General features: G+C 35.9%; 1 protein-coding gene across 1 annotated transcript in view; it reads left to right on the top strand.

The window, feature by feature from the left end:
• ptpn4a (protein tyrosine phosphatase non-receptor type 4a) overlaps positions 1-13,471 on the top strand; it is an 81,615-nt gene that overhangs the window by 41,824 nt on the left and 26,320 nt on the right. The window contains exons 6-11 of the mRNA XM_073845602.1: positions 3,660-3,704; positions 3,958-4,010; positions 9,402-9,522; positions 9,939-10,026; positions 10,354-10,442; positions 12,785-12,848. Of these exons, the coding sequence (XP_073701703.1) occupies positions 3,660-3,704; positions 3,958-4,010; positions 9,402-9,522; positions 9,939-10,026; positions 10,354-10,442; positions 12,785-12,848 (460 nt within the window). The remainder of the gene's footprint in view (positions 1-3,659; positions 3,705-3,957; positions 4,011-9,401; positions 9,523-9,938; positions 10,027-10,353; positions 10,443-12,784; positions 12,849-13,471) is intronic.

Here is a 13,471-nt window from a genome sequence, read left to right as displayed (position 1 = left end):
GCTGAGATCATTTCAGTAATCGTCTTGTTAACTCAGGTGAGAATGTTGATGAGCACAAGGCTGGAGATCATTATGTCAGGCTGATTGGGTTAGAATGGCAGACTTGACATGTTAAAAGGAGGGTGATGCTTGAAATCATTGTTCTTCCATTGTTAACCATGGTGACCTGCAAAGAAACGCGTGCAGCCATCATTGCGTTGCGTAAAAATGGCTTCACATATTGTGGCTACTAAGATTGCACCTAAATCAACAATTTATAGGATCATCAAGAACTTCAAGGAAAGAGGTTCAATTCTTGTTAAAAATGCTTCAGGGTGTCCAAGAAAGTCCAGCAAGCACCAGGATTGTCTCCTGAAGAGGATTCAGCTGCGGGATCGGAGTGACACTAGTGCAGAGCTTGTTCAGGAATGGCAGCAGGCAGGTGTGAGCGCATCTGCACGCACAGTGAGGCCAAGACTTTTGGAAGATGGCCTGGTGTCAAGAAGGGCAGCAAAGAAGCCACTTCTCTCCAAAAAAAAACATCAGGGACAGATTGATCTTCTGCAAAAAGTATGGCGAATGGACTGCTGAGGACTGGGGCAAAGTCATATTCTCAGATGAAGCCTCTTTCCGATTGTTTGGGGCATCTGGAAAAAGGCTTGTCCGGAGAAGAAAAGGTGAGCGCTACCATCAGTCCTGTGTCATGCCAACAGTAAAGCATCCTGAGACCATTCATGTGTGGGGTTACTTCTCATCCAAGGGAGTGGGCTCACTCACAATTTTGCCCAAAAACACAGCCATGAATAAAGAATGGTACCAAAACACCCTCCAGCAGCAACTTCTTCCAACAATCCAACAACAGTTTGGTGAAGAACAATGCATTTTCCAGCACGATGGAGCACCGTGCCTTAAGGCAAAAGTGATAACTAAGTGGCTCGGGGACCAAAACGTTGAAATTTTGGGTCCATGGCCTGGAAACTCCCCAGATCTTAATCCCATTGAGAACTTGTGGTCAATCCTCAAGAGGCAGGTGGACAAACAAAAACCCACTAATTCTGACAAACTCCAAGAAGTGATTATGAAAGAATGGGTTGTTATCAGTCAGGATTTGGCCCAGAAGTTGATTGAGAGCATGCCCAGTCGAATTGCAGAGGTCCTGAAAAAGAAGGGCCAACACTGCAAACACTGACTCTTTGCATAAATGTCATGTTATTGTCGATAAAAGCCTTTGAAACGTATGAAGTGCTTGTAATTATATTTCAGTACATCACAGAAACAACTGAAACAAAGACCTAAAAACAGTTTAGCAGCAAACTTTGTGAAAACTAATATTTCTGTCATTCTCAAAACTTTTGGCCACGACTGTACACAACGCTTGAGTGATGCTGCTGACATAGGAATTTTTGATTTTGGGTGAGCTATCCCATTAAACTTTAGACAATTTGAAGAGGGCAGGGTGTTTTAGGATGTTTTATTGGACAAAAATTTGTCACCAAATTCTGTAATTAAAACTATATTTTGTTTATATTTTTTGTCAGCTTTTAAAGGATTATTTCACTTCCAGAATAAACATTTTCTGATAATTTACTCATCCCCATGTCATCCAAAATGTTAATGTCTTTCTTTCTTCAGTCAAAAAGAAATTGTTTTTGAGTAAAGCATCCCAAGTTTTTTTGCCATTTGATGGAAATCAATTGGATCAATGGTTTGAAGGTCCAACTCTCAAAGCAGCTTTAGAGGGTCTAAACAATCCCAGATGAGGAATAAGATTCTTGTCTAGCAAAACAATCGATCATTTTCTAAAAAAATTAAATTAATAAAAATTGTGTGTAGGCCGTTTGACTTTCTTTGCACATATGCTTTGTAAACACTGAGTTTATACTTCCGTCTATGTCACACGGTTATGGTTATGTATTGCATGAGGTCGTTTGTGTTTAAAAGTATGTACATTTTATAGAAAATTACAGATTGTTTCGCAAAATAAGACCCTTATTCCTCGGCTGCGATCGTGTAGATCCCTTTAAAGCTGCATTGATTTTTTTTTTTTTCTGGAAGTGAACTAATCCTTTATTTATTTAGTAGATTTGAATCTCTTATGTAGTAATCCTCATTTCTACGAAGGCTGTAAAAGAAGTGCTGTAGTGCAGAGATTTTCAAAAATAGAGAGTTCAAAAATAGTTCATAAAAGGGTAGGCTAGAACAGAGATGAGTAAAGCAGTATGTGAGTAAAACTACAGTGATTGACCTCCTCACCTGAATTGGTGATGATGATTCATAGTGAATCATAGTGATAATGTTGCATTTTCTCATTGTAGTGTTCTTGTTACTCAAACAGTAGCAATGGCAAGGTCATCATGGGTTCAGTACCCAGGGAATGCATGAACGAATAAAATGCATGCAATGTAAGCCATTTTGAAAGAAAGCAATTGCCAAACAGTAAATGTCAATGCCAAGGAGGAAAACGGACAAAAATATCGGTGAGGGCAAAGCATGGTTTTGATTCCCATTGGGAAATAAAAGAACTAATAAAAAATGTACCCTATAGACGTTTTTCCTGAACACGGAAGTAAGTCCGACTCTTAACTGAAAGAATGCTTTGCATTTCCGGTCTGCATTGTTTCTAGTCAAATTAGGGTATATTCTGAGCTAATAAACTAATGTTAAACCTATTAAAATGTTTTTAAAAAGCACATGGCTCATATAGTGCCATCACTTGTGCCTCACTTTAATGAGTGTGTAGATGACACGAAGCAGCGGACGTTAGCTACATTAAAAACAGATGGACGCTATTTAAATGGGTTCCTATGGAAACCGGAACAGAAAAGCATTCAATCTGACGTTAGAATTCGTAATGGCGGCGCTCATCGTTTACTCAGGAAAAAGGTCTATAAATGCAACAGTCAAATCAAAATTTAATCAGACACCAGACATGGGGCCTCATTTATAAATTGTGCGTATGCTCAGATTTGACGTCAGGGTCCGAGCAGACATGCACTTTTTCTTGTTGGAGCATTGCAGGTTTTTGAAAATGTAAGCTGTTCTTGCAGCTCACTGTTTTAAATTAAAGAATGTGGATGATTATGGCGATCTTTTATATGTTAATGACATTAATTAGGAGTTGTTTACAAGGCAGAGAGCTCAAACCATACAGTTGTATGCAAGTTCAACATCGTTTGCAATTCATGGATTTACATCTGAACAGAGACTTCATTCATTTTATGAATTACACATACGCATAATAGAGAGATAATCATAAAATCAAATTTAGGATGTTCTCTGCACAACATTTGTAAATGAGGCCTATCATTAAAAAAAAAAATACTATTTGGATGCAAGACACTATAGTTCATTTATGTAAGTGAGAATAAAATAGTAAATAATGACAAATTATACCCAAAAATTCTTTATACATTGAACTAGCAGTAAAATTGATACAAATTTACATGCCTTTCTATCAAAGTTATCTGACATTATCAAGATGAATTTGTTCTGACACAATTTTTAAACTATAGTGAATAAACTGATAATGTGAGAAATGTTGAAGGTGTCATACATTTGGTTTGACTAAGTCATGGATAAAAGCATTTCCCTAATACAAAATGTATACTCAAAAAATGTGAGTTATTTTTAGTCTAGTAGCTCAAAGATTGTTTGTCTTGTTTTTTTTTTCATCTGTGTAGGTACCAGTATTTTCTACAGATTAAGCAGGACATACTCAGTGGAAGGTGAGCTAGATCATGTGTGGCTGTTTTTAACTGTAAATCTCATCCTAAATCCTGTTTAATAGTTGCATATGATTCGGTTATAAATGATATCTGTAACTAGTACTATGTGGATTTGTCCCTTTAATATTCATCTTGTGATACCACTGTAGTTGCATGTGCTTACATGTTCTTCAGTGCTTACTTAAATACAGTAATTTGGTTTGATCTCCAACATTTCACACTGTTAATTTAATATAATTTATATCCTTCCCAGACTGCCCTGTCCGCACAATACTGCCGCACTCCTGGCATCGTACGCTGTTCAGTGTAAGTATGAGCCCTTCGTTAAAAAGAACGACTGTAGGATGACAAAGAAGCCACAATCTAAATCAGTTTTTTTTAAACGGAACAGTATGTGACAGTCAATTACATGTGGTTTGCTTTGATTCTGGTTTGCTCTAGCTATCTTTAATGTTACCATTTCAAATCCTTTTTAATGTTATGGTTGGGGTCAAGCAAGAGGCGCCTGTAATTCTCTATTTCTTGAGTGAGAGGAACTGATAGCAATTTAGCATAGCAGCAGAATTATAATTAAAGCTGTTTTCCGCCACTGTAATGTCCCACGTTTTCTTTTTCTGCGTCAGGCAGTATATTACGGTATCATGCGAGCTCAAATCCAGTACAAACCACCGAAGTACAACAGCGCAAGCTCAGCACGGCACATTCCATCTGTGCACAACCTCGACGCTTAACAAGCACTAGCTTGTAAAACAGGAGTACATGCGAGCAAGAAATCTCTCTGAAGTACAGCAGGCGCTAACACAGCCCAGCACATCTTAGTTAACCTAATAGTGCCCATTCGAAACGAAGCAGTGACATGGCATATCCCGGACCCTCGGGAGTCCGCTTGCCAGATTGAGCTCAGCAATAATGACTCTTGACAGATTGTTGTAGTGAGCACATTTGCTCTGGTCTCTCCGGGGCTTTTAGCATGCAGCTGGGCACTATATAGGTCAGAGGGGATTCTGTTGAGCCTGGTTGCCTAGGACAGTGCTATCTATTGCAACTCATTTTGTTTGCTTTGGGGTTTACTGACAAGCTGCCATAGTGGCAGAATTGATGCTAAATGCTAAATTTGATGTATTTTATTTATTTATTTTTTTGTCAAAGAATTACTGAGCCCTTATGGGTTACATGATAATCAATATTGTAACAGGTGTTTAATAATCCTAAACCCTTGAATAGATTAAAGCATTAGTGTGTTTTATCATTTTTTTAAATTTTAAATGAATGGGGATGATTGTTGAGGATGATCTTGTTCATGTTTGATCTGTCAGCCTTTGGCATTTAAGTGGTATAGCCTCAAACTCAAACCAAAAAATATTACGTTTACATACACTACCAGTCAAAAGTTTTTGAATAGTGGGATTTTTAATGTTTTTTTTAAACAAGTCTATTCTGCTCTCCAAGCCTATTTTTGTATTTTGAACAGAATATGGCAAAAACAGTAACATTTTAAAATATTTTTACTATTTAAAATAACTTTTTTTATTATTTATATATTTTAAAATGTAATTTATTACTATGATTTCAAAGATGATATTTTTGGCATCATTACTTCAGTCTTCAGTGTCACATGATCCCTCAGAAATCATTCTAATATACTGTTTTGCTGTTCAAGAAACATTCAAAGGGGAAAATGAGCAGCTAAGGATGGCAGGAACAGCAGACCAACTGCAACAAGTAAAAAGAAGCCATTTTAGGATGATTTTAGTCAAAACGACAGAAAAATGATGTAGAACGCCTACTGATATGATTTAATGGCTTATTACGTTTGACCAACAGGTGGCGCTGTTATCAAATCGATGTGGTTTGTTTTGTGTGAGGTGACAAAGACACTCAAAGATTGGTGTCTTTATGTCAAAGCTTTGCAGAGATAAATCCTCAGAATCATTTTGGCATCAAGCCAAAAATTTATAGAGGCGCTGTACGAAAACTGTTTCATCTATCAACATGAAATCCATAACTTTCTGTCAGCACAGTCTAGGGATGCTCATATTGACCGTTTAACCGTTAACCGACAGTAAGAATTTTAACCGATTATTACTATCAGTTAAACGGTTTAAAAGGGTTTTTTTCTATTCTTTTTTTTTTACGTTTGCTGCATGGTGAAAGAAATAATGCTATTTGTAAGTTATCTGTTTACTCGCGCGCGTCGACACGTGCAGTGTGGCTGAACAGACATATTTCGCTTCACCTTTACTTAGTAAACAGATGTAGTAGGATATATGCAACTCAATGGAAAGTGGCGTTATTGGGTTATTAGAGTGAATCCGTGAGTGAATGTATTCAAATTCTGAGTGAATTATAGTCTAGAAAGTGCGCAATAGGCGCTCCCGTTACAATCACTGGAAAGCTATCACTCTTCCTAGAGTAGTTCATCGCAATCTCATAAAGTTATTAAAAAGTAATAAAATAACCTTTACACTGCACAATTAATCTCTTATTTATATAATGCCAACACTTTCTTTGTTTTAATAAGAGAGTTCGCGAAAGTGTAGAAATCAGCAAAACTGAAACCGGCACTTTGGTTGGTGAGTGGATTGTAACATAGCCTCCTCTGATTGGCCACAGTGATAATCAAATCAACATACATGTCTGTGATTGGCTATTGCTGAACGCTGTAAAACACGCGCTTCTCCACACCTATGCTCCACACGCATATGACAGTGGATGGAAGTCCCGAACCGCAAATTGAAAGGGTTTTTGTGATGGTGTTTTTTTCGCGGATCTAAGAGTTAACAGACAGCGGTCCTGCCTATCCGTACAGCATGTGGACATGTTAAAAACTAGGCACACTGAGGTATTGGCTGGCCTGCTATATATTTTTATGTCCGACGAGAAGAATAAGACCGGTACAGTTCTTCAAAGCGCGTAAAAGGATTCAGTGTGTTTTAGTTTTGTCATCTTAATTAGGTAGTTATTTAATTTATACATATTTAGTGTAGGCCTATTTATATTATTCTTTTTCTTTCATTCAGATTTTCTCTGTTCTCAGAACCGCTGCTGATGCGTGATAATTTAAGTATGTCAATACAGTTTTTGTTGTTGCTCTGTTTGCTGCTGTTTGCATGTTAAAATAAAACATTTGCTTGTATTTTTAATGTATCATCACAGATACTCGTGCATTCTATTTTTATTTTAAACTAATTTATAATTCTAATTTTATCAGTTAACGGTTAATGTTCGGATAACGAGCAGCGGTTGTCGGTCAGGAAAATTAACCGATATGAGCATCCCTAGCACAGTCTGAAGATGATCTGACTTGATTTTGGTGAAAATCGGACTAACGGTCTAGGACTAGTTCGAAAAAGTAGGTTTTCAACATAAATCAAAATGGCGGACAGGAAGTTTGACCAACTGTGGCATATTTGGTATCTATGTTAGCCTATTGTATTTCATTACAATAGGCTAATGCTATCTACAGTTATTAGCATTTTACAATTACAATTTATAATTGATAGTTAATGGATGGTTTATTACTCTTGACCAATAGGTGGCGCTGTTACCAAATTGATGTGGTGTAATCACTGTGAGGTGATACTGCCACATACAAAATTTGGTGCAAATATCTCAAAGCTTTGCAGAGATACAGCTTCAGATGTGCTTTGGCATCTTTTTAGCAAATTCGTTGATGCGTTAAATGAAAACGGTTTCGAATATTGACACAAAATCCATAACTTTTTGTCAGCACGGTCTGAAGATGATCTGAGTCAAATTTGGTGAAAATCAGACTAACGGTCTAGGAAGAGTTCGAAAAAGTAGGTTTTGCACAATAATCAAAATGGCGGACAGGAAGTTATGCCAATTTTGGCATAATTGATATCGGTGTTCTCAGCATGACCGAAGGAATCTATCAAAATCAGTTTTATTTCAATAGGCTAATTTATGCAAAAGTTATTAGCATTTTTCTAAATTTCGTTATAACTTTTGACCACAAGGTGGCACTGGCCCCAAAATTTGTATGTACATTCAGGGCATGGTGCCAAACATTTTTGTAATTAATGTCGAAACGATACGCTAATCCGTTGTCAAGATACAGCATTTTAAAGCTAAATTCAAAATGGCCAACACCCAAAATGGCTGACATGGGAAAATTGGATATGGTTCGACTCGGCATGTTTTGAGATTTTTGGCCAAACCATTGAGAAGTTATAAGCTAAAATAGCCATTTTTCATATCTCCTGACCACTAGGTGGCAGTGTGACGAAACACTGCAGGTAGCCTCAGGTCATGCTTGTTATCATACACACCAAGTTTGGTCTCGTTACGACGAACCGTTTGCGGAGATATGGCCTCACATCCATTTTTGCGCGCTTTTCGTAGAATTCGTTTGTGTGTTATTCGAGAACGGTTTGACTAATCAACTTGAATTCCATAACTTTTTGCCAGCATGGTCTGAAGATGATCTGGATCAATTTTTGTGACAATCGGTGCAACGGCCTAGGACGATTTCGAAAAAGTAGGTTTTACGAACAATTGAGAATAGCGAAAAAACTAAACCTTACGATTTTTGAATTTTGCTGTCCATTCGACTCGGCATAAGCCAAGGAATCAGAGGAAAAAAGATTTTTAAGATTTTTGTTGTGTGGCTTATGGTTCAAACGTTATTAGCATAAATCTTTTGAAAGTTTGGACAAGTGGTGGCGCTAGAGAGTTTGAGTTAGAGACTCCAAACTTGCTATGGTTAATGTTGGGACTGTCCTCTATCCGTGCGCAAAATTATACAACTTTCCCGCAAGCGGTTCTATGGGCTGCCATAGACTTGCGGCGGAAGAGGAAGACGAATAATAACGCCAACGGATACAATAGGTGCCACCGCACCTTCGGTGCTTGGCCCCTAATTAATACTTATTTAGCAAGGATGCTTTAAATTGATCAAAAGTGATGATAAAGACATTTATACAAAATATTTCTATTTCAGATTAATGCTGTTCTTCTGAACTTTCTATTCATCAAAGAAAAAAAAAATACTCTGCTGTTTTCAACTTAATAATAATAATAATAAATGTTTTTTTTTTAAACAGGAAATCATAATTTTAGAATTATTTCTGAAGGAGTTGTGTGACTGGAATAATGATGCTAAAAATCCAGCTTTGAAATCACAGGAATAAATTACAGAAGAATTTTTTAAAAATATTATTATTATTATTATTATTATTATTATTATTATTATTATTATTATTATGTAAAACGTGTTTTAAAGTGTAGTTTATACCTGTGATGGCGAAGCTGATTTTTTAACCATTATTGCTCCAGTCTTTAATGTCATACGATCCTTCAGAAATCATTCTAATATTCTGATTTAGTGCTCAAGATTTTTTTTTTGTTAGAACAGCATTTATTTAGATTTTTTTTGTAATGTAAAAGTCATTACTGTAACTTTTGATCCGTTGAATGCATCAAATAATGCAACGATATCTTTCAAAGGTAAAAAAAAAAAGAGAAAAATCATGCAAATAGTTTTTTAGGGCATTTTGCTCAGATTATTTGGTCACATAATGTGTATAAATCACTCACAAAGCAAGGGATTAAGAGATTTAGGCACCAGAGTGTGTCCATCAGTGCTTTGCAGTATTAGGTGACATGGACTGCATGTTGTACTGTCATAAATCATGGCTGTTATCCGTAACGCTGCGCTTGTATTGTATGATTCAGCTGAGCTGGGTGATTACAACGAAGCTGAGAATTTGCCAGGATACCTGTCTGAGTTCCGCTTCATCCTCAACCAGCCTCAGGGCTTTGAAAAAGAGGTCACCAAACATCACCAGCAACACAGGTAAAAGTCACCTCTCTAAACTCACACTGGCAGAACTCTGGCCATTGTCGCTTCACTATTCTAATCAAAAATTCCTAATACAGTCAAACATTTAGCCACATTGAAGGAGTCTTGCTGATTTCACATATGGCTTTATGAATATTCATGGACTCGCATGTGTTAGTTAACATACTCACGTGTGCATTCCCAGCACTCACGGATCAGTACGCCCACTCTCGAGCTGTGCTGAGGACAGGAAGCTCATTGTCCTACACATCTTAGCCATACTGACAAATCATTTGGTGGATTCTGAAAGACACCAATTTATGCAATAGTTGTGTACACATGCTCACCTCTTCTTCCCTGTATTGTGATGTGAATCTAAAGCACATGTCTTCATTTTGACTCCTTCTTCTTCTTTTTTGTCCTGGGCACAGTGGACTTACTCCAGCACAGTCTGAATTCAATTACCTAAACACGGCACGAACGCTGGACCTTTATGGAGTGGAACTGCACTATGCAAGGGTAAGTGAGTCAGAGCTGTTTCATTGTGTATCTACACACAAGCAACTGAGTTACATATAAAGATAATCAATGAAACAGCAAAGCCCATTTCATGTCTGTTCCTCACACAAAGCTTCTGTATAGCTTTAGAAGACTTTGGTCACTGTTAGTGCTTTAATTGTGGGAAAGAGCAGCATTAACATTTTGCAGAGCTTTTAAGTTCCACAGGCTTGAAACAAAATGATTTTCATTTTGAGGTAGACTGACTTTTAAAACAACATTGCACAAAACTGTTTTGAAAACGCTAAATGATCCTCATTAATAATTTCTCTTTTTTCTTGCTTTTAGGATCAAAGCAACACAGAGATTTTCATAGGCGTGATATCAGCTGGCATTGCCATCTACAAGAACAGGGTACGAATCAACTACTTTCCATGGTAAGTGAACTTGCCTTATTGGCATCATTTGTGTTCAATTCAAGGAATTCAATGAAGTGAAATGAAGCCAAGGTTGCAAACTTTTTAGCCAGTTAATGTAATGTATAGCTGTCGGCTTCAATGCACATTAAATGAAGATATCTGGTTTAAAATACAGATTCTGTTGCTTTGATGTGCTTTTTGAGTGTGTAAATGTCCAATGCACTTTTTAAACAGGTGTTCCAACAAGATTCCTGTGAAAAATAGTTTGTCTGTGAACACTAAACTTTTAAATGCTGCACAACCCTGCATAATATGACCCAATTAGAACCTACACAGTGTTTTTTAACTAATAAGATTTTGTAGTTGGCTTCCGAGGATGAGCGGCAGAAATAAAAGCCAGACAACCAACAAACTGTCCTATCGGTTGTTGTGGCAGCAGAGGTTTATATGGAAATGAGAGCTTCCATTACTTTGTGGAAGAATTTTATTATTATTAGTATCATTTTTAGTTATTAGTGATGTTTAATTATTTGTTGAACATTGGTTTCAATATTGCTGCTAATTATTAACTGATATTATATGTCAGTTAATATAATTTAGTTAATATATGTTTTATAAAAATGTTATACTTTATTTACATTTGCTTATTTACTTACATTAGTATTTTGCCCTGTTATTAAAATTTTAATTGTGTGTGCGTGTGTATATTTATGTTTTTATATGAATAATTTTTACTGACTACTCTAAATTGTTCCCATACTAACTAACATCTTTGCATTTAAACAGATACATTGGTTTTGGTTGAAAATGTTGTAATTTAAATGATCATATTTTATACACTGCTGTTGAAAGGTTTGGGATTAGTAAGATTTCTTTTGTTTGTTTTTTTCGGAGTGCCTTGGAGTGCCTTGCGGTCATCAAGGTATTTATTTGGTCAAAAATACAGAGAAAAACAGTAATATTGTGAAATAGTATTGCAATTTCTAAAATTAGTTTTCTATTTTAATATACTTCAAAATATGATATATTTATCTGACACAGTGCTGAATTTTCATAATTGTACTCTAGTCGTGATTTTTCAGAAATAATTCTGATTTATTTTCTGTTCTCAAACTGTTTTGCTGATTAATATCTTTTGGAAACTGTGATACTTTTTTTCTTTGATTATTTAATGTAGAAAGAAAAAAACAGAACAGTATTTATTCAGAATAGATTTTTTTTTTACTAAAAAGTCTTTATCACTTTTTTATACATTTAACACATCCTTGCTGAATAAAAGTATTAATTTCTTAAAAAAAATAGAGAAATTATTTACTGACCCCAAGCTTTGTATAGTAATCAAAATTTCTATTTTGAATAAACACTGTTCTTTTTAACTTTTTATTTATCAAAGAATCCTAAAAAAAATATCACAGGTCCCAAAAAATATTAAGCAGCACTGTTTTCAGTATTGACTCTAAATTAGCATATTAGAATGATTTCTGAAGGATCATGTGACATTGAAGACTGGAGTAATGAGGCTGAAAATTCAGCTTTGCATCACAGAAATAAATTGTGTAAATAAATGTATATGTATATGTATGTGTATATATATATAATAATTGCACTAATATTGCACTAATTTCAAATTGTCAGGAATACTACATGATCAAATATAAATGTAAAGAGCGTTACCCAAATCCTCATTAGGCAAAGCTTTATTTCCCCTTCGCCACCAGGCTGTTTTTCTGGCACTCAAGCCCAGCTGCTTCTGTAGCTGTAGTCCAAGCATCTCCTATTTGAAATACACGCACAGATGCTTTCCAGGCAAACTATGTTTAGCTCAGAAGAGAACAAGGTTTGTTTGCCATAGATGTCAACCAGCCTCTCAGGGCAAACGGTTGCACTTATTGATTATTTTATTGTTCACCCCTGCAGTTCATAAACACAGTGATAAAAAGATGTGTATTAATATCATACTGTGCTGACCAAAATAGAAAAATAGGTGGATGGAAACGAAGGATGTTCTTTAAAGTCAATTGAAGTTCAGTTTGACCTGCCTGAGTCATTGACTCTTTGTGAGTTGTACTGTGTTGTGCTGGTAGTGTATGACAGAATGTATCATAAGTGGTTGAGGCTGCTTCAGGATGTGTTTATTCAGACACTTGAGTGTGTGTGTGTGTGTGTGTGTGTGTGTGTGTGTGTGTGTTGTGTGGAATATATTTAGCTTCACTATGAGTCATATTTTAATAGGAGTGAAGCTTAGAGTCACACAAAGGGCCGTGAAATGGGTCAGGGAATTTTAACAGCTTAGAATATGCGGTTGCTGCCCTTGAAAATGTGTTTTTGTTTTACCAACCATTTTTTCCCTTCTATTTTAGGTTGAAGATTGTAAAAATATCTTTTAAATGCAAACAGTTTTTCATCCAGCTGAGAAAAGAGGCGGTAAGTGGTAAACCTTTTTTTTTTTTTTTTAAATACTGTCACTGTAAATAAGTAAAGCAAGGCAACATAAAACCTCATCCGTAACACATTGAACTTTGACAGTGTAGTTCAATGTATTTCTGAGTAAAACACCAAACATTATCGTTTGCCAAGGCATTGCCTGCTACCTCACAATATGATAAACGTTACAAAACAAAATGTCATGATTCAAAGTGTCACAATATAGTTTGTGATTGAAAATGTAGGGCATGATATAAGTGCACCAATGTGAACCTGGACCACAAAACCAGTCCACAGTAGCATTTGAACAACTTTAAAAGTGATTTGTTTTGCATCCTCAAATAGTTTTCTCAGCCAAATATTGTTATATTCTAACAAACCATACATCAATGGCGAGCTTATTTATATCAGCTTTCAGATGATGTATAAATCTCTGTTTCAAAAAATGGACCCTCATGACTGGTTTTGTGGTCCAGGGTCACAAATAATGAATTATTAAATTAATATTAATGTATTAAAATTATAATTTTAAAACTATAAATTATAATAATTTGTTGTTGTTGTTACTTTTGGCCGTGTTTAATTTTTTGTGATGTGTTGCAGCACATTTGTTAGGGCTGGGT

This window comes from Garra rufa, chromosome 8 (genome assembly GCF_049309525.1).
Source record: "Garra rufa chromosome 8, GarRuf1.0, whole genome shotgun sequence".
In the NCBI taxonomy this organism is placed as follows: Eukaryota; Metazoa; Chordata; class Actinopteri; order Cypriniformes; family Cyprinidae; genus Garra; species Garra rufa.
Note: the sequence above shows the minus strand (reverse complement) of the source record. Positions and strands in the feature narration are given on the sequence as shown.